Source organism: Taeniopygia guttata, chromosome 3 (assembly GCF_048771995.1).
Source record: "Taeniopygia guttata chromosome 3, bTaeGut7.mat, whole genome shotgun sequence".
NCBI classification, from domain to species: Eukaryota; Metazoa; Chordata; class Aves; order Passeriformes; family Estrildidae; genus Taeniopygia; species Taeniopygia guttata.
Window position 1 is genome coordinate 16,858,588 of NC_133027.1, and position 20,072 is coordinate 16,878,659.

At 44.1% G+C, this 20,072-nt stretch overlaps 1 protein-coding gene across 2 annotated transcripts in view; it reads right to left on the reverse strand.

The window, feature by feature from the left end:
* Window positions 1-4,313: 4,313 nt before the first annotated feature.
* The window catches only part of GRHL1 (grainyhead like transcription factor 1), a 37,750-nt gene continuing 21,991 nt past the window's right edge, over window positions 4,314-20,072 (reverse strand). Inside the window, exons 9-16 of one of the 2 annotated variants that reach the window (XM_072926368.1) lie at window positions 17,563-17,721; window positions 13,068-13,155; window positions 10,754-10,893; window positions 9,839-9,876; window positions 9,651-9,739; window positions 7,832-7,917; window positions 6,206-6,270; window positions 4,314-5,101 (exon numbers count right to left, since the gene is read on the reverse strand). In XM_072926368.1, the coding sequence (XP_072782469.1) occupies window positions 4,987-5,101; window positions 6,206-6,270; window positions 7,832-7,917; window positions 9,651-9,739; window positions 9,839-9,876; window positions 10,754-10,893; window positions 13,068-13,155; window positions 17,563-17,721 (780 nt within the window). In that variant the 3' untranslated portion in view covers window positions 4,314-4,986. The remainder of the gene's footprint in view (window positions 5,102-6,205; window positions 6,271-7,831; window positions 7,918-9,650; window positions 9,740-9,838; window positions 9,877-10,753; window positions 10,894-13,067; window positions 13,156-17,562; window positions 17,722-20,072) is intronic. The other variant, XM_030270060.4, reaches the window with a different exon arrangement.

Genomic DNA, 20,072 nt, shown 5'->3' on the forward strand with positions numbered 1-20,072 from the left:
AGCAGGACAGTGCCCTGCTCAACCCAAACCAGCAATTCAGAAGTTGGAAGAGCAGATTCAACAGGTTGGCACCGCCAGCACTGCCTGTCTGGGGCTCCCATCCAGCTCTCCTGTCCCGCTGGACACTGAGGAATCAAGGGACCTGATTTCCCTGGTACTGAGGAACCACAGGACTCCATTCACTTTTCCCCATGTCACTTCACCATGTCCAAATTTCACTCCAATTTCCACTGTCTTTTTCAGCCTGGTGGCAGCAGCCACCCGCACAGCATTCTCCATCATCCCTCACTGCTATAATCCCTGAGCCCAGGGCTGTCTCTCCTCTAGCTATCAAACCCCCAAGACATCCAAACACTTTTCCACTGTGTTCCCACTCATCAGAGCTGCTGCCAGGCTCAGCCATGCACCTTTCCTCTGCCTGCTGCTTCCCAAACTGCAGTGGTGGTGAGTGGCCTGCAGGCCAGCTCTAGGCTCAGGATGCCACGCGAGGTGCCCAGTTCTGCAGCAGGGACACACAAATTCAGTGCTGGTCACTGGTCACCAGCTGCTATTGGCTCATGCACCTGCAGGGTGGCCATGCTGGAGGCATGACAGAATAAATCCTGCTTGAGCCAGAGGGCACACCAGCCACCCAGAGCTGCATGCACAGGCACACGGATAGATGGGGCAGGGCAGCACTGCCCTGCAGGAATAGGAACCTGCAGGATGTGCCAAAAATCCTGCAGCTGCCCCAGCCACAGCAGCTACTGACACTAGCCAAGAGGGGAAAAAAGCCAAATATTCCTTCTGCAGCATTGTGAACTTTGCAAAGGTTTCCAGTGGTATGGCAGGATAGTCCAAGGACAAGCAGCTAAACAAATTCTGAGAACTCATATATTAGCTCAATCTAAATATTGTCTAATATTTTATAGTTTAATTGCAATAATGGCTCCAGTGATCTAAAATACAAACAAAATAGAGGAGCATCAAAGCTCCGTGCTCTTGCAAACCCTTGTTTGACAAAGTTCCATCAAGAAGCTAGAGACTGATGTAGAATTCAGCTTTCCCATACAAACAGAGGTCAGATCTTAAAAGCCCAACTAAATGTTTTCCCTATTAGAGCCCCGAGTCATGCCCCAGGAAGAGGCACAGAGTTCCATGTAAGGCTCTCTGCCTTGGGAGCTCAGAGCTGCATCTTTGGGGGTTCACCTTCACTTCCTCTAAACCCATTTGAATAGAAGAGGGCTGAGGGGTGTCAGGAGGAGGAGGGAGTGCTGGCACAGGGCACCCCCCAGCACTGGTGCATCCCCCAGTCATGACACACTGCAGCATCTTCCTGCATCTGGGACAAACCCTGTGAGCAGAGCCTGAACAAGAACTACAATTAAATAAGGAAATAAGTAGACGTTTTCCTGGCCTTTTCCTAGCCCAGAAATCTTCTGCCACACACACTGCTCCCCACCCAGCCCCGCATGTTGACACAAGCCCAGTGATTGGGAAGAAGCCAGCACAGGAGCTGCTCCAGGACAGCAACTGCTGCAGGGGCTGGGAGCCAGCTACAGCAAAAGCTTGTCGAGACATTTTCTAAGAGTGAAAAAGAGGAGATGAACACCACTCCACATACATGGTGCTGGGATTATCCTGGAGATGATTATCCTGGAAATGTTAGTGTGAATTTTGTTTTCAGATTGGACAAGTCAATGCCTGTGGCTTCACTAGTGGTCCCTCTACACACCTGATCTTACCCATGGGTGTTCTGCCCTCATGTCAAAGGAAATCGTCCTCCGGAAGCAAACACTGCAGCTTCCCCACGCACTGAACTGAATGAGGTCAGCTGGAATAAAGCAGGGAATGAGAATCGAGCTGGCCATTTCTTATGTGGGAATAACAACAGCAAGGCTGGCACTAGGATTATTTTCTTCTGCAAGGAGAAACTAGGAAACAATTACCAGGTTTTATAGATTCCATGTCAGAGGAAAATTGAACACATAAGAGCACATGCATTTGTTATATAGAAGACTCATCATTAGAAATGAACATATAAAATTTAATAGCTTGGTTTAAAATACATTTTCAATTAAAAAACAGCAGGCAAAACAAAAAACAAACCCCTCAGTTTCATAAAACATACATGACATTGCTGCTACTGTTATAAGACCCGTGTCCCAGAATATCTTATAGTGGAAAACAATCATCAGATTTAGTTCACATACTTCATTAAGCAGTAAAAAGAAATAACATTCATGTCAATCTTACTTCTATGGAGATTCTAAATCTACTTCCCTGACCCTAGACCAAGTTTCTGTAATAAAACTTCCACTTTCAATAAAAATGTGTAAATATATATATATGTATGTATTCTATATATCATTTTTTTTTAAAAAATTCCCTTGCCATAGTAAAATGATTCCCGTGACTGCCGAAGGGAAGCCCAAGCAGGAGGCTGGTGTGGGCTGGGTACGAGTCCCATGGCTGCTCTGCCCGTGGTGGATTCCTGTACAGGGTGGCAGGGGTTGGCCAAGCCTCTTCAGCATCGTGCTGCACATCAGCCTCGTCCCTCAGCCTCGAGCCCACGTGTGTGTTCTGGCCACATGCCCACAGTCACAGATGCATCTGTGTGCAGTTTGCTCGAGGGGAGCATGCACTGCCCAGAGCATCACCAACCCTCTGCTGGGGCCCATCAACAAAAGAGGAGGAAGGAGAGGGGAATAGATGGGGGGAATGGAATGAACCAGCTCAAGATTGATCCAAATACAAATTCCAAAATACTGTATTTTATATATATCATTAAAAAATAATGTGAGGAGGGACTTCAAGCGGTCACCTGGACTCACCACCAAGAGAGAATCAATTACACCTGTGATAAGCCTGGCTCTGAAGACCTTTGATGCCAAACCACTGCCTCTATGGACAGACAACCTGCTCTCACTAGAGAAAACTGCCTCAACACCCAGCCTGAAATTCTGTGATTTACACCCACTACTCCCTGTGCTTGCCATGGATAGGGAGGACATGTCCATGGGGCAGGAGGCTGCTCCATCAATCATCCCATCTGAACATGACCCCTCATCAGCCAGACCACGCAGGCCTTTCTCCTCAGAAGCCACGAGCTTTGGCCAAAGGACCACGTGCTCCGTGCTCCAGTGGAGGCCTCAGCGGTGCCAAGCAGAGCCACAGGGGGCAGGTCTCCTGTTTCTCGGAGGTCATGCTCCTCAATGTGGCATTTGCCTCCCTCTTCCAAACAGCATCATGACAGAGCTAAACAATAGTAGGTTACAGTTTGTTAACCATTAAGTAGAAACATTAATTATTAATTAAAATCATATGCTACTTTTCTGGACTATTTCTCCAGTCCTTTCAGGTTGACCTTCATGTCCTAGGTGAGGTATGTGCAGCTTTGTACTGTCTGAAAATATTACAAATCTCTTTCATTCCCAGATCCCTAACTAAAGCTATGACACTGGAGCTGGCACTCATGTTCATCTGCCCACTATGTAACTGAGGTTTTTTGCCTTAGTGCTGCCCTTTAAATGCTCCTCTTTCATTTGCTATTAACCAAAGAGTGCCTTTCCTTCATAAGCACATGAAGAGTAAATAGCACAGGGCAGTACTCTTTGGAGGTGTCTGGCACTCCCAGCTGGGGCTCTGGATGCCTGCTGTGCCCATTGGGTCTCTCCAGCTCAGCAGCAGGTCCACGGTGTGTACAAACACCAAGAGAGCATAACCTACTCGGAGGCCTTACTCCCTGCTAACACTTGGCCTGCTGAGCCATTTTGGCACCTTCCTCTCTCAAAAGCCTTGCCTGTGCATTTTCTGCTGTTGGCATCCTAGGCCTTGCAAGCTGGCTCCTCTACTAGCCCATGGGTTCATCCAGCCTGAGCTGCTGGTGCGGGCAGCACCCAGCTGAGCCTTAAGTACACTGCTACAGTAAAAAAACTCACCCTGCAGGAGACTTCCTTCCTGACCCCAAACACAAGACTTCAAGAGAACTGCATCTGCCCTGCTCCTCCTGTGAGCCAGCTCTCAGACTTGGCCCAAACCACCTCCCAGAACAGCAGCACCCAGCTGTTTAGTGGCAGTTCATGACAGAAACCAGGACTTGCATCACCTGCCTGTGCATGAGGATTTAGGAGAGAGCTGATATCTTCTTTCTTCTATGTAGGATGATCCATGTTTAACAAGCAGGTCTCTTGTGCCTTCTATGAATGTACAAATGTGTGCTCACCTTTGGTGCATTATAAGGGTTTGTCCATTTTTAAATATCTATGTTAAATATGTTTTCTCTGTATATGGCATCCTTTTAGATGGGCTTCGTTGAATATATTCACGGTATATACAGAACACCATCTTTTATATATATTATATATTGCTTATATGTACACATTTACAAACCTTCAAAAAGATATTGCACTTATATACAATATAGCTTCATCTGATGAGAGTTCACACAGTTACTAAGGCGAGTTCTTCATAGGCTAGGCAGTTTTACATTCCCCCCAAATGACACAAGTGATTTCAACAGTCTGCCCTGATCACAAGTAAACATTATAGACTTTTCTCCAACCTGCATGCAACTCCTACTAGCATCAATTAGTAGTTTTGCAGCTCTCCCTAGCAGAACACAGTCCAGTAAAATGGTATCAGCTGATAACAGGCTCAAACATGGTTACTGAATAGATAAATAAGATATCACCAGTCTAAAAGGCCACCTTCCAGGAGATTTCCCCTCAAATACCTACTAGTGGTTTAAACACTAGTAAAAAAATATACATGCTGTCCACTTAATTGCCAGTATCTTTGCTTGCCCATTTCAAGTGCAAATAAGATCATGAGCAAGAAGACAAATACAAATGTATTAAGCAAAACCACTGCTCTGCTCCCCAGAACAAGTCAAACATCTGGCTTTTTTCTGGAGGTGATTAGTGTTTTGCTCAACATACTGAATTATGGGAAAATGTTCACTTGAGACCTTTGTTTAAAATCCACAGTGATCAGTGATCTGTGATCTTAGATCTCAGTCAAAGTCAACTTGTAAGATCCTCCAACCTCTTCAATCTGCAGCTGGAAGGTATCTTCATTAGAATAGTGTTTCACAATGTTATCATCCATGTTGACCAGAATTCTGGAAAAACAAAACAAATCAGTTCTAAATGCCAAAGGCACTCTCAAACTTAAAAAAGCCAGGACTGCCCAAGAGTAACACAAGATCCTGCTCATCTCTCTCTGATTTATTGCTTCCCATAGCAGATCTGGCTGTTCTGACTCAACCCTGCCACCAAGGCTGGCCACACTTCTCCAGGTCTGAATGGAAGGATTAAATCTGGCTCCTGGACCAGGGAGGGAGAGAGATCTTGGAACCGGCAGAATCCTGAAGCTGCAGGCACCCGGGGCTCTGAATGGGTATCAGCACAAAACCCTGCAGAGCCTGCAGGGAAGAAGCCACCCATGCTTGGCCACTTCTTTCATTTGCCAGAAAGGTCAATACCTGTGTGTTTGTGTGCACACATAGCTCTGCTTAGCAGTGGTTTAGATATCACAGATTTTAAGCTTTTTGCAGCGGTTCTTGGTGGGGTAATTATGCTATGAAAGCACAACCCTGGAAGGGTGTATTTTTCTGGCTAGAAGGAAAAGGGGCTGAGACACCAAACTGACAATCACTTATAGACAATCCAAGAAAATTACTGAGAAATTAAAAGATAAAACAAAACCAGACAATGTTCAGAAACTCACTTATGCGACAAAATAAAAAGATGATGAAGTATGGCCTCTGGGAGAAACAGACACTTCACAACTAAGTTCTCTTCAATTTAGCCCACAAAAATACAACCAAGATTCAGTAACTGTAGCCAAACGCAGATATAGTGAGCCCAATCACCACTGGAACAATTTAATATGGGTTGAAGGAGGTTCTTCATCATTGGGAGTCTTTTAACAAACTGAACTCTTCTTCCTCTGACATTATCAACTCTGGTTCAAATAACAATTAGCTCAGAGAGGGTCAGTGACTTGTATTTACACAGGAAGTTAGAAATTTACATATTTCTATAGGACCCTTCCTATAGTCTTCAGCTCTGTGGATGATACTGAAATGTGTGTATTTGTGTGCACACACATGTAACAGTAAATGGCATTCACATATCTGCAGTGCATGGGGGAACTCTACAGCAGATCTGCTGGTTTGAAAAAGGTGTTCTTATTCTTAGTTACTGCATAGGTACATACTCACCCTTTTTTGCATTTTTTGAAGATTTTTCCTATTTTATCAAAAGGAACATCATACTTGTCAGATATCTAGAACAAAAGAAAGTAATGATTGGTAAAGCAAGGAGACTGCTGTCATTGTCTATTTTACAGAAAGGAGTAATTCCAACAAAAAGCCTGTAAATGAGGACAACTACTATGCTCTATAAAGGCAACACTAAATCCCAAACTATAGCATATATCTACACATCAGAACTCCTTCTCTGCATTCAGCTAACTTCTGTGCAAAAAGTTTAATCATGTTTGAATCTGGATATTTCTCATACAGCAACCTCCTGCCCTTACACCCAAAAGCTCACCTACTTAAAGCCCATGCCCTGACTCTCATTCTCTCTTGGCTCTCTGTTCTCTTAGCATACTGAAAACCATTTTTAAATTTAGTGTCAGAGGGATCAAGCGAAAACTAGGCATGACAGTGGCTGAAAGAAGAAAATAGCAACAGAGAGAGGACCTCTGCTGCTAAGGGCATGGCATGATCAGAAACAGTCTCCTTCCTCAGCAGGGTGACATCAGTGTGGAGCCACAGCCACTGACCATGGCACTTCACTGCACAACCTCCAGAAAGTCGTGAGGTCAGTAACCTAAGCCTTGTTTACTCTGGCAAACTGCTCTATCACTCTGACAGTAAGTACCAAACCAATGCACTGCTTTGACATGCAAATGTACGGGGAATTTACCCCAGGCTACAGCTGTGACCACTTGGTTCCTTGCTTTAAGAAATATAATGAAACAACAGAGGTGCAGCTTCACTTCAGGACCATGGGGTAAGGGAGAACTTCACAGCCTTCAATCCCTCTCTCCATTAGCCCTCACCTTCCAGCTAGCAAAGCCTCAGAGCCAGGAAGAGATAAAGATTCTGGTTACAGAGCTATCTCTACAACCAAAAGTTAATGGCCAGGCCTGCCTGTACATCCCCAAAGCCCCTGTTCTCTGAGCAGAAGCATTAGTCACAGAAAGAGACAGACAAATGTCACTTCTGAGCTCATGCCAAACATTACACCATTCTTTGGACTTAAGCTCTGTACTTCCCTTGCTCTACAGCAGCAAGGGATAGTGGAAGGCTATTTTGGAAGTCAAGCAGCAGAGAGCAATTTCACACATGTATGCACAGATATATAGAAGTGTTCAGTAACACAGAGGCTGGGACTTGGAGCTCTGCATTGCCAGCTTGTGAAAGGGCAGTGGAGGGCCCTAAACGTGGCTTTGAAAGGCTGAAACAAACCCAACAAACATTCTGAAAAGCACTCCATCTCCTAACAAAAGTACCCTCTCTGACAAGAGAGGACATCCAATCATCAAGTTTGACAGACCTGGATCTTCAGGAAGGCTTCTTACACCCAGGCCCCACAGATGTGGGGTAAGGTACTTGAAAGACAAGCTTCCTGAATTCCCTTAACAATAAATTAAAGCATTATTTGCCTTCATTTCCATGTTATTGAAAGGAAATCTTCCTTATTCTTCTTATCCAGAAGAGCAGAAATGTGTGGACACAAGCTGTGACTGAAAGTCTGACTCCTGTGACTGGCCAGTGTGTAAGGACTGGGTAGTCAGGGATTTTTCTCAAGGACAACAGACCAGCCTCATTACTCACCGCTTCCATTAGGCCTTTCAGAGATGGTGTCTTTAACATTAGTGCATCAAAGACTTCCTCTGACTCTTTTCGGACATACAGCAACACTGGAAAGCAATTTGGAGAGGAATTAACTGTGCAGTTGTTCCTCAGGAAAAATTTATATCCCACAGTGGCTAAGCACACAGTCACATCCACTGAGGATCTCATGAAGAAATAGACATACACACATGCAATATACACTTATACAAACACCCACTGCTGGGTTAGCTCACATCTTGCTTCTTGCACATAAAGTCACTGTATGCTCAAGCATCTTTATTGTCAAAATACTTCTGTATTTTCTTTATTTTCTCTATTATTACGAAAAAAGGTCACATTTGAAACAAATAAAGAAAGAACACAAAACACAAATCTTTGAGACTCTTGAGATCCTCTATATCTTACAGTCATTTGCCATAAGATTTTCCACAATCAAATTATTTGACAGATGCTATCACAGCAGGTGAAGCCATCCTGGCCACCTCATAATTTTAAAATAATTTATTTGTACAGTTCTGTGCTCTTCCTGTGCTGTCTCATCTTTCTTCCTGCCCCTTGCTGTGTTTCAGTAATACTCTTACCACCAGAGCTGACATACAAAACAGGCTTGGTCTCCTGATAGCAGGGGAATGAAAGAGCATGAGCCCCAATTAGGTGAGCATCCCTAGCATTCTCAAGCTAGCACAGACTCATTGCATGCAACATCAGCCTCATTAAAAACTGCATTAAGGCTGAGGAATAAGCCAGGAGAGCAAGAAAGCTTGGACAATAGCTTTGCTGTCTTTAATCCATCTTCTAATAACTAGGTATTGCAGCCTGGATTGTTTGCAAGGGTTCATCAGCCACAGCTTTGACACACCTACAACATGAAACAGTTACTGGCATTTCTGATGGAACAAAGTGAATTTAGAACAGCACAGCACTTGATGCATTTCCCAATTTGCTTGTTAAAGGCAGTTTTAAAAAGGAAGACAGGACAAATACTCTCCGTTACAGCACAGGTCAGATGAGAGTCAGCCAAAGGAGAGAGAATCTCATGAGGCTTGTTTTATGGCATACAGCAAGATGAAAAAATAAGAAGTTTGATTTCCTTCTATAAAATTCATCCTTCTTTACTAGTTGATCCAGACTGCAGAAGTGCAGCCCCATTATGGTCATACTTGCTAGACTTAGCATTTGCTTCTTCATAGGTTTAATACCTCAAGCTTTGTTGCAGTCCTTCCAAACACAACTATTATCAATCAGGTACCCCACCTCCAACACCCCAAAGGGACCTCTCATCTCCTTCCACAACACCACAGCAACATGAAATTGCAAAGACTGAAACTCAGTTAAAAATCAGCAGAATATTTTCTTAGTTTGGCTTTCAGAGGTGAACATTCCATTTCCTGGCACCATAAAAGATGCATCAGTTTTATATCCAGAACCAGTTCTTAGTGTTCATTGCTTGAAGTCCTGGAGGAGATTTCCAGAGTATTTTGTAGCAGATTACATGATGAATTCTCTGCCCCAGTCCATTTGGGATACTGGTAAGCTGCTCACCTCGTCTTGACTCTTTCCTTATAGGTTCAGAACCTATTACTGTCTGAGTTGGCAGAAATCCCCAGAAACTCTCACAATATAAAATATTTGCAAAGCTGAACCATACCTTGATACATAAACTGTCACTACTCAAAGCCAGAAATATCAGTCTGAAGTAAACATCAATATGAATTAAAAATTTATTTAACCTCAGATGCATCTCGCTATCATGATGGATAAATACTCCAAAAATTCAGTCTCAGAAAGAAGAAAATACCTCTTTTTGGCTCTTCTATTCTGGCCATCTTATTTGGAGTAGCAATAAAGTCCTCTTCACCAATATAAGTTCCTCTCTTCAGGTTGGAGCTGTCATTGACAGGGCAAAAAATTAGGACTGGTAGAATTACAGGAACTTATCCCTCTGTCTGAGGGCAAGATGTCAGGAGGTTGAAGGCCAGCTCTTACCTTTCACCCTCTAGTTCTTCTGAAGCAACAGGAAGGACCTTTAAAAATAAAGGGGAGATTTTGTGAATATTTAATCCAGAACTAGAGTTAATTTTCTCTTATAATCTTTTAACACTAAATCAAATGACACTTTGGCTGCAAAAGCCAGTAAACATCTTCTTTACCTTTTCTCATATAAAGTTAATAAAAGATCTCAAATGAGAGACAGGAACAAAAAGAAGCTAACCAGTTTTTTTCCTGGACTGGTGTAGAATCTTCTGACAAAACTCAGGACTAGGGCCTTTGTAGAAAAACATGCAGGAATGTCAGCTCTATGGATGTAAGTTTATTCTCCATCCTTTACTAGGAGTTCAGGGAATGCTCTTAAAAAATAAGGCTTATATTATGTTAGAGCATAGCAGAACTCCCAGCACAGCAAAGTTCAAGATTTTGAAACCTGGTTGCATGCTAATTGTTTCCCGTCCAGTTTCTTGTAAGCTGGAACTTTCCAGGAACACCGAGGCAGGGTGCTCTGGCAGTCAATCACAGAGCTGACACACGTGCCAGTTCCACAGGGTAGATTTTCACCCCGCAGCAGGCATCTGGAGGAGTCTGTGCTGTACAACAGCACACCAGGATCCCGAGAGACGCTATGAGAGAAAACCACCCTGCAGTTCATGCAATGGATAAATCCTTTCAAATTCACAGGAACTGGACTTGATAGGAAAATAATTTGATGGTGAAACACCCCCAGTTAACTTCAGCCAATGTATCTTGGAGGAACATTTCTTGCCCATATGAGACTCAGCCTGTGTTTGATTACAGCACTGATGCAATCTGACATTTCATATGTATATACACACAACACAGCATCCCAGGCCTTTTGCAAATACATCTCAGAGCCTCTTCATCCCCACACCCATGAGCTTTACTCACGTGAGCCCCACGCTGCAGGTTTGCAAAGTGAACATCAGGGATGAACAGGACAGGCTGAGTGTCTAGGTCCATGAAGGGCTTGAAGATGGTGATGTCAGTACGTTTGTGTGAAGGCAGCATGGGCACTTTGACATCAGAAACTGCAGAGACAAAGATCAGGATAGAGGACACTGAAGGCCTTGATGGGGCCCTACATCATTTGAGAAGTACATACACTGCTGAATAAGGGTATTTTGCAGTCAGGGTCAAAGAGAAAAGCTCCTGTGGTAAAGGAGTTTCCATTTTGGTTGTCTCCCTCTCAGCTGAGGGCCTGGGTCCCGAGGGCTTGTTTCGCAGAGTAGTCAAAGCTTTCTCCACCTCGCCAACTGAGCAACTCAACTTTGTTTAGCTATTACTTAGGGTGGACAATACACTCAGCCCAAGAGAGGAACGGAGGTCAGCCATCCAAACAGAGGGCAAAAATCAGTCCCTGCCCCACCTTCGCCCTCTCCAGTCCCTCAAAGCCTGTGGGTGTTCCCGTGCAGGGAGGATACAAAGAAAACAAAGGGACATTTTGTGTGTTACCAATTGGGAGCATCTTAGAGAGACAGCACCACAGTAGCACCATACTACAGAGGTAGTACAAATACTGGTTTGTGCAAGTTGTTTTGGCTAAAGTTACATTTTTATTCCACACTTCCAAGTTTCACATTCCAGTTCCTCCCACTGTTCATCCTGGTCACCTCAGGGTGCCAGCCCCTAGTCCATTCCCCCAGGATCCATCTCCCACAGAGCCCTTTGGCTCTCACAATGTACCAGTTGATGTGACACAACCCACCAAGAGGACAGACTTCATCCACAAAGACCCTCTGAGGAAAAAGTGAGGCAGAAGGCGCCTTAAGCTGCATTTCAGACACATTCATGTCAAACTATCACAGTTGAAGACTTTATTTTACCAAGTGGAAAATATCCATCTGACTGCAAACCAACTGCAAACAAAATAAAAGTTTTTCAAACAAAACCATTTCTCATGTCCTCAGTAGAAAATACACCATTTTCTCCCTGCAAAATGGATTTTTTTAAAGATTGCTCAATTTCTGTAAAAATAACTGTGCCCAAAAGCCACCATTACTGCTCTTGAAGAGTTTACGTACACATGGCATTTGTGATCCTGGAGGTGAGTATAACAACTTATGGCTTCAAGGAATCAAAAACTTCCCACATAAGAACTTAAAAGTCAAAGATCCCACTTTCCAGGAAAATAAGGATCACATTGGGCTATGCCCAAGCCTAGAAAATTAACATTGGAAAGCAGCTTTTGTCAAATTGTAAGATCCTGGGAATGTGTACTGAACCTGCCTTCCCTTTCCAGCCATGATGCAAAGGGTTGCCCACAGTAATCTTTTGGGAGCCGCTGGGGCTGCTGCATTTGTGAAACACTAACCGTGTGCTAAACCTGCCTCTCGTGACGTACTTTGAAAGAAACCCAAGAACCAGCCCTTTCCACGACTTCCCCTGAGCAAATGGGCTCCCCTCAGCACCATCTTCTGAAGCTGCTCCAGCAGCCTGTACCTGCTGTGTCAGGAAAAGCCTGCCCGGTGAGCAGCGTGCTGGCTGGACCAGTCGGGCTGTTAACAGCAAAGCAAGCGAGAGCACGCGCTGGCCCCATGCCCACAGAGCAGGGACAGATCTTCCTCTAAGCAGCTCTGCTGGTGAATAACCAGTCATCCAAACACAGCATCTGTCATCTGCAGCAGCTAAAGGAAGATGCTCAGCAGGAAAAATCTCCTCATCCTTTACATACTATGGTGCTGAGGTCTCCACATACTTCACACATGCAGAAACTTCAAAATTACTTGCTAAGCACCACTTTGCTCTGGAAGAGTGAGCATAGGGCTGAGAGGCTGGAGGCTCAGCCTCAAGGCTGCTACGGCCTTGTGGAGGAGTTGCAAACACATTTTTAATGTAAGTTAAAACCTAAGTTTAGGATCAAGTTGAAAATATTTGGAACTGACTATTCTCACTGCCACCTGGATTGGGAGAGGCTCCAGAACTGGCCAAAAATCCCACCCCCACCCCACCATTTCAACTGCTACAATCCATACCTGACTGAATATACAGCAGGACCCTGTCTTGGACAGAAAGAACTATACAGAATGAAGCCCTAAATGACCCAGTGTGTTGCAAAACACAATGACTGTTCCATAAGGAATTGCTTAAAACAAGCACTGGTCCACAGAGGATAAAAATTAACTTAAGAGTTCTACTGCACAAGCTGTTTGTAGCCAAAATTAAATCCAACAGTTAAAATACTGATGGAATAAGTTCTACTTACAGGCATTCAACTGAGAGCTGGGATCGGTGCACTTCCCTTTTCTTTTGCTTTGCTTTCGCTCTTCATCCCTGATCTTCCTCTCTGCTCCCTGTCAGACAATAGATTAAGGGAAAGCAATGGGGGAGTGAAGAAGAAGAGGGGGAGAGAGAAGGAGAAGGTATTTTTAATTTTCTTATGTTTTTCTTCAGCTGCAGAGGCAGAACACCAATTCTTCCAGAGCTATGTTTGTGGAGGTCAGATCCACAGACCCAAGCTGCAGGTTTGCCAGAGTGTGCCAGCTTTGACATCTGCTTACTTTTGAGTCCTAACATCTAATGAAATCCAACAACCATATCCAAGATGCAAACACTTGCTTTCTTGCAAGTCAGATGGAGATACGGTAACAAAAGATACCCACATCTATAATGATTGCATAAAGCATTAGATAAAAGTATAGTTTTAACTGTTTAAAGCAATAAAGAATTGCAGGTTCCCCCAGTTTAGGAGTTCCCTTGATTGTCATTAAAATCCACAGAAGTCCCACCACACTTGAATCACCAAGTGCAAGATACCTCCTGCACATTTCACACAGAACCTGCAGCAGTTGCACCAGCCTTCACTGGGCTCAAGCTGCAGACATGCACTGCTTTAAAGCAGGGATTATTTCTTCTCTTTTTATCATGGCCAGGCCAAGGTGGAATCCACAGATTCCCTAACTGGGTTCATGCCTGCACTGCTCCTGGCCTTCTGCACCAAGCAACAGTGCCACATTGCCATTTTTTCTGCAAGGTGCAGACAGCTGTGATGGAGAAAGAAAAGGGAGATAGAAGCATTGGAATAGTGTTCATTCCTCCAGCTCTGCCCAGACCTCCCATGTGACTGTGGGTTAAGTCAGGGATGTCATATTGCCAGCTGCATGAAGTGATAAGCCCACAGGAGACGGCCAACACTCAGTCCTGGTGCTACCACCAGGTCACCAAAACTGGTATTCACAAGTTCTACCCGGTCTCCCAATATCAAAGCAGGGCAAAACGCAACAGTTACCTGGCCACACCAAGCCATTATTTCTCATTGCCTCTCCTTCAAAGCTGCCCAAACACACCCACATCCTCACATGGTCCTGGAGGAAGACTTCATTAGCTATAGCAAATGAGGTGTCAAAACGCCTGTGGCCATGGGGTGGGAATCTGTGCCTAAATGGTGCATGGGAGAAGGGGAACAGCCCTCCTTACTTCCCAGTAAATGGATGTTCTATAGATGCCAGGCTGCCTATGCCTGCTGGCAGCACTGGGCTCATCTGCACCAGCAATAAGAAGGAAAATTGGCCAAGATATTTGATACACATTAACACATATAATCTCTTCTTCCACCCAATGAGAGGGGAAAAAAGCAGCTTCAGGGAGCTGTGGTGAAAGAGAGAAAAAATTACACAAAAGAGAGAAAAAATGAAGACACAGCCATTGCCAGCTTTGCTTGACCCAATAAAGCTGATATAGCCCACTACAGTGAAGACATCCTACCTAAACTGCAGCACAGCTGGACCTGAACCCGTCTGTGTCATCCCTTACCAAAGCACTCACATCTCAGCTTGACAGCAGAAATATTAGTTTTGGTTCCAGATCTGATTTTTACCTTTCATGTAGAAATAATAAAGTTGTGCTACTCAAACACTCTGCTACAGAACAGCATCTGCCTCCTCGTGGAGAACATGCTAATTCAGCAAGAGCACACATTTTGAGAAAATCTCTGCCCTCACATTCCCTGCTTGAAAGGGAATGTGAGGGCAACTGCATCAACTTGATGCAGGCTACTGGAGCTCAGGTAAATAGGTCTCAAAACCCACATTAAAAAAAGAAAGTTATGTCTTGATATCAGGTTCTTCTGCCCTGCCAGCTGAGCTCAGGGAATTGTCCTGAAAGAGGATAGTTTTATACTGGACATAAGGAGAAAATATTTTTCTGATGAGGGTGACAAGGCACCCTCAGCTTGGCCAGAGAAGCTGTGGATGCTCCATCCCTGGAAGTGTTCAAGGCCAGGTTGGATGGGGCTTTGAGTAAGCTGGCCTAGTGGAATGTGTTGCTGACCATGGCAGAGATCTGGACTAGATGACCTCTAAAGGTGCTCTGCAACCCAAACCATTGTGTGATCATGCAACCAAAAGAACAGTTTCCACGTTGCTGCCCCTTCACATCAATGCTCCAGCGGCCTTGCACCCGCTCTTTCCTTCCACCAGCATCTCACTCATCTGTTCCCACCATCCCATGAAAGCCTTCCCACAGCACTGCCCATTGCTACCAGAGTAACAGCAGATCCCAGAGGGCAACATGAGCTCTAGTCAGTGAAACCCTGTCTTTAATTCTCCTCATGTGGATGCACAGCTGAGGAACCATTCAGAATAAAGGAGGTCTTCTTCCTCTGGGACAGGTCAGCCTCATCCCTGCTCAGCCCAAATATTGCTGGGCCAAGCCTGAAGGAAGCTTGTGCCATAACGTTCTACAGGATGACCCCATTATACCCACACTGCTTTACTCAGGTCCTGAAACCACACAGGAGTAGATGAAAACCAAACATTCCAAAAGGAAGGAGCATCAGGCATGTGTGAAGAACTGACCACAGCCCCCATTTCCCTGCACTGCTGCAGGGGACAAGGGGAAGAATTAGGGAGTGAAGTTGAGCCTGAAGAGAAGGGAAGGGTGAAAGGAAGGTACAGTTTTTTATATTTTATTATCCTGATCTGGTTTTGATTTACACTTCTCCTTCCTTACTTCCCTCCTCTTTTAATTCAGGTACAATTCGCAATTTGGAGGAATAAATCAGGAGAGTAAGTCAAAATCCCAAAGGAAAATAAAAGATGCACTGGCATTACTGCAATACTAGTTCACTGAAATTTCTGCCATAGCTTGAAGGAAGCCATTAGAGTCTATATGCTGAGTATACATCTGCCTTTTTATTAACCAATCTGTTTTATTAGCAGTGGCACAAGCCTGTCAGTCATTTTAGCATTGTGTCAGTAATTGAATGGACAATTTAGGAGTAAAAGATCCCTCCCTCCCCTTTATAAAGTCTGTATTGTATTGTAGAGAAAACAGGTTGATAGCACACCTGACTCCCAGATTACTCTGGTGAAAAAACATTAGATGACACAGTTGCTTCAGTCTCATATTGAAACAGGAAAAAGAAAACAGAACAAGGAAAATTAAATGGCCTGAAGAAATCTCATGAGACCCAAGCCTCTTAGGCATACTGGCAAGTCTTTAAGATGGCTCTGGAGAGTTTTTGCTAAGTCCCTGTAAATTCTCTGCAGAAAGCATCACAACAAGAACAGCTACAGGCAGCTCTCCCAGCTGTGCAGGAATGCAGAGGGACCCATTTAAAAGCCTATGGTGGACAATAGAATGTGGCAGGGTGAGTTAATGGGATGCTACAGCAGGAGCACAGTGCAGAGGCACCGTATATTTTGGCAGGTAAGCAGAGACAGAACAATGGTGCATGAGATGAATCGTTGTGTCACTGCCCTAGGGAACACCAGGCAAGATCACACAGTGGCCTAGCAAAGCCAGCAGAGAGGGGGGGTTACAGACCTGCCTCAGCCCTGCAGCTGCACGGAGAGGCATTTGAGCAATCACCTGAAAGAGTCTGCCCTATGAAGATGGAGTCTGCCTTAAAAGAGGCCTACATCAAGCAGGGTATCAGCAAAATAGGAAGTCAACATGGTTCACAACAATCAAAAGGACTGGGGAAGTCCAGGAAGCATTTATCATGGCCTAGAACACTTGGTCACTCTGGAAATAGTAACATTACACATTATTTGCCGAAGACCTTCAAAAGACTGCTCAGGCAGGAACAAGTTATGAAAATTGGGAAATTACCTTTCTTTGCAAACTCAGTTAAGCATTTACAGCTGCTTTCAGCTCAGCTTTTGCTGTTTCTTTCACAGCTTCTATTGAAACTGGCTTTGGGATAGGCATTAATTCTGTGTGCTGAATTTGTTAAGGCAGAGCAGTCTAATTACAGCACCCATCCAACTTCTAAATGGGCTTTTCTATGCTGCTGTATGTCACGGTGGTACATCTTTTGTTCACAAGCTCTGCAAGTTACTGGTTTGGGTTTTTTTTGTAACAAATACGGTATGAAAACATGAAGAAATTTAAAAGGACCAACACAACAGAACTTGGGCAAAAAGACAAGCCTGTACTTGCTCCAGTCAATGGCAATGATTTCTCCTGCTGAAGGCTCTTCCTAGTGTCAGTATGCCACTGGCCGACCTTTCTCTAGAGTAAATGCTCAGGAACACTTATCACTCCAGCACTTTGGGAGCAACAAATTTATTTGAGGTCATCATACCATCTATGAGCCAAGTAGAAGAGGTTGAAATTTTTTAAACACAGACAGGACTTTCCAGTGAGTCAATTTAGCAAATTCCCAACACAATTAGGGGAAAAAAAAAAACCCAAAAACTGCTAAACTGTGGAGCAGCCTTTCCAAAACAGTCACTGGCACATTGATTCAACCATACCTTGTCGCAGAAGACTTTAATTTGGCAGTAGGCTCTGTGGACAGGTTTGTTACTCCTGTTATTGTAGCTGTAAGTGTCAATCTGAAGATTCAGGGGCAGGCCTTTAACTCCCTTCTGAGAGGAAAAATCTGTGCTGAGGCAGTTCACAGAAATGAAAACCTGCAGAAGAAGAAAGCAGCAGCTGTCAGTAGTGAGACACAGAGTCCTGGCCGACCACTGAGTGAGGAATACTCAGGGAGTGCTAAGGCCCAAATGCTGGTCCTTGCCACTACAAGCAGCACCTTCTTTCTTCTGAGACACCAGGTAAAATCCCCAAGAAGCAACATAACATTCTTAAGTCTTTACATAAGCTATTGGAGGAGACAAAGACACTTTGTCCAAAACAGATTTCAACAGACCATCCAAACTTTAGGAAGACTCCACCCCACCCATCTTCCCACCCAGGAACTCCTAAAATGTCACCATCAAACTTTTAGCAAAGGAAATGCTCCTACAATCAATTCTCACTGCTCGGCATTTATTATTATCTTAGTAAGAACACAACCATGTTCCAAAAAATTAATGTTACTCTGGATAAGTTAAATCTTTCTATGACTTTGACATAAGCACAGCTTATACTTGAAAGTACTTGGTTGAGGTTTTTTTCTAAAGGCTATTAAAAGCTTTTAAAAATATATTAGGCAACATGTAATCTTTAAACACAGAAATAACACCATTATTCCAGTGAAAGTTTCTGAGCTTTACACTAAGTTGAACACTACTTTGAATATTCCTTAGTAAGGCCTTCAATACCCTGTTAACATTCAGCTGGAAAGGGTAAAAAAATTTCCATTATTCTTACAAAAATTAATTACAGGGAAAATTAATTGCATGTTGGAATATATCTAATTTCATTTTCATAACTGCTTGAAAAAAACAACAAAAAACCCTCTCAAAAACACAACTCACACACAACCACACAAGTCCAATGCTGCTTAACAGAATAGAGAAATATCCTTAAGTGGGTATGAGCAGATAAACCAGAGTACTTTGTATCTAGATAATGGGCTTGCAGTGTGCCAGGCTTTTCTACAGACACAATGTCTATTACTGGCACATCTCAGAAGATGTAAGGATTAATTACCAGGAATTTACGAGCCAGCAAGACCTGCAACGGCTTCTTTCCTCTCTGCCTGAAGAATAAAGGCTGGGAACTCACTGCTTTAAAAAATAACCAAAGCCTTGGGAGCCAGAAGCATCTTCCCAGAGATTTTGCAGGAGCACCGTCCCATGACCCGATCACTCACTTAGGTGGTGGCTCTACCAGCACCACCTGAGCAGCGAGCTGGTGCCACCTCCCGGAGCTGCAGAGGCTCACACAGGCTTGGGAAAGCTACAGGCTTTGCCTTTGCTAAGGGCAGCTTATCAAGGTCCAAGGTCCTCTTCACACAGGTTCTGCAATATCCTTTACCAGTTTCAACAAAGATAGGAGACAGAAATGTAAAACCCTGATCCGGTGATAGTTGATAACCATTGATTTTCTCCCGCCGTGGATAATATAGCTGTATAAAAAGCCAGGGCAGGGAGGAAACATAGTGCAGGTGAGGGACTTCCCTCATAGTAATCTGTCTGAATACTGGGGATTCACATGCTGCTTCCTGCAGCCCCTGTGCCTGGAGAGGGCAGCAAGCAAACAGACCCCTATTCCCTCCTGTGCACACATCACCCCAGAGATTCCAATTCCAGTGTCCCCTCCAAGGCCTGCTGTGCCAAGGGACATGGAATGAGTGAAACACCAACCCAGACCCACACTGCTGCCTCTGCAGGGATTCAAGCCAGGAACACGTGCAGGATGCCAGGTGAGCTGGTGCTCAGGGCCTGCTCACCCTCCAGCCTGTGCCCCAGCATCCCAAACTCGCGTTGTTCCAACACAACTTTTTGTGAAAGCATTAAATACATCACAAATTGCAGTCAGGAAAATTATTTTTAAATAAGCTATTCAGTCTTCCTCAGACTAACCCAAAGGATGGCTTTGCCTGCTTTTATCCACCCTGCTTCCCTTCCTGCTACCTTTGGCTTTACAAGGACATTTTGCCTGCAGTGCTGGTACACCCCGGGGGAAAGCTTCAAGGAGTTTGAAGAGCTGCTCTCACCAGCTTGGGAGCTTGGTAATCAGATGTATGCACAACCCTGAATAATTGCATTCCCTGAGCAGGGGTTTTGTTTTTTAAAAGACCCTCAGCTCTGGTGTTTGCATATTTTTACATTTTAAATTTTAATTTTAAATTTAGCTATACTGAATATTCACTCAACTCATTTCTGTATGAAAAAATGACTACATTCTTTAAGAAAAACATGCCCAAGCAGCCACATCAGCAGGTCCACCACTGTCTTGAAATTTCTGTGAAATCCCGCAAATGAGTTTCACACCACTGGACACCAGAAGATTCAGTATGCAGCATCAGTCAGCAGTTCTTTAGCACATGGTGTCATCTCTCTTCTGAGACAACTTCATGTTTTTCTTTTTTATG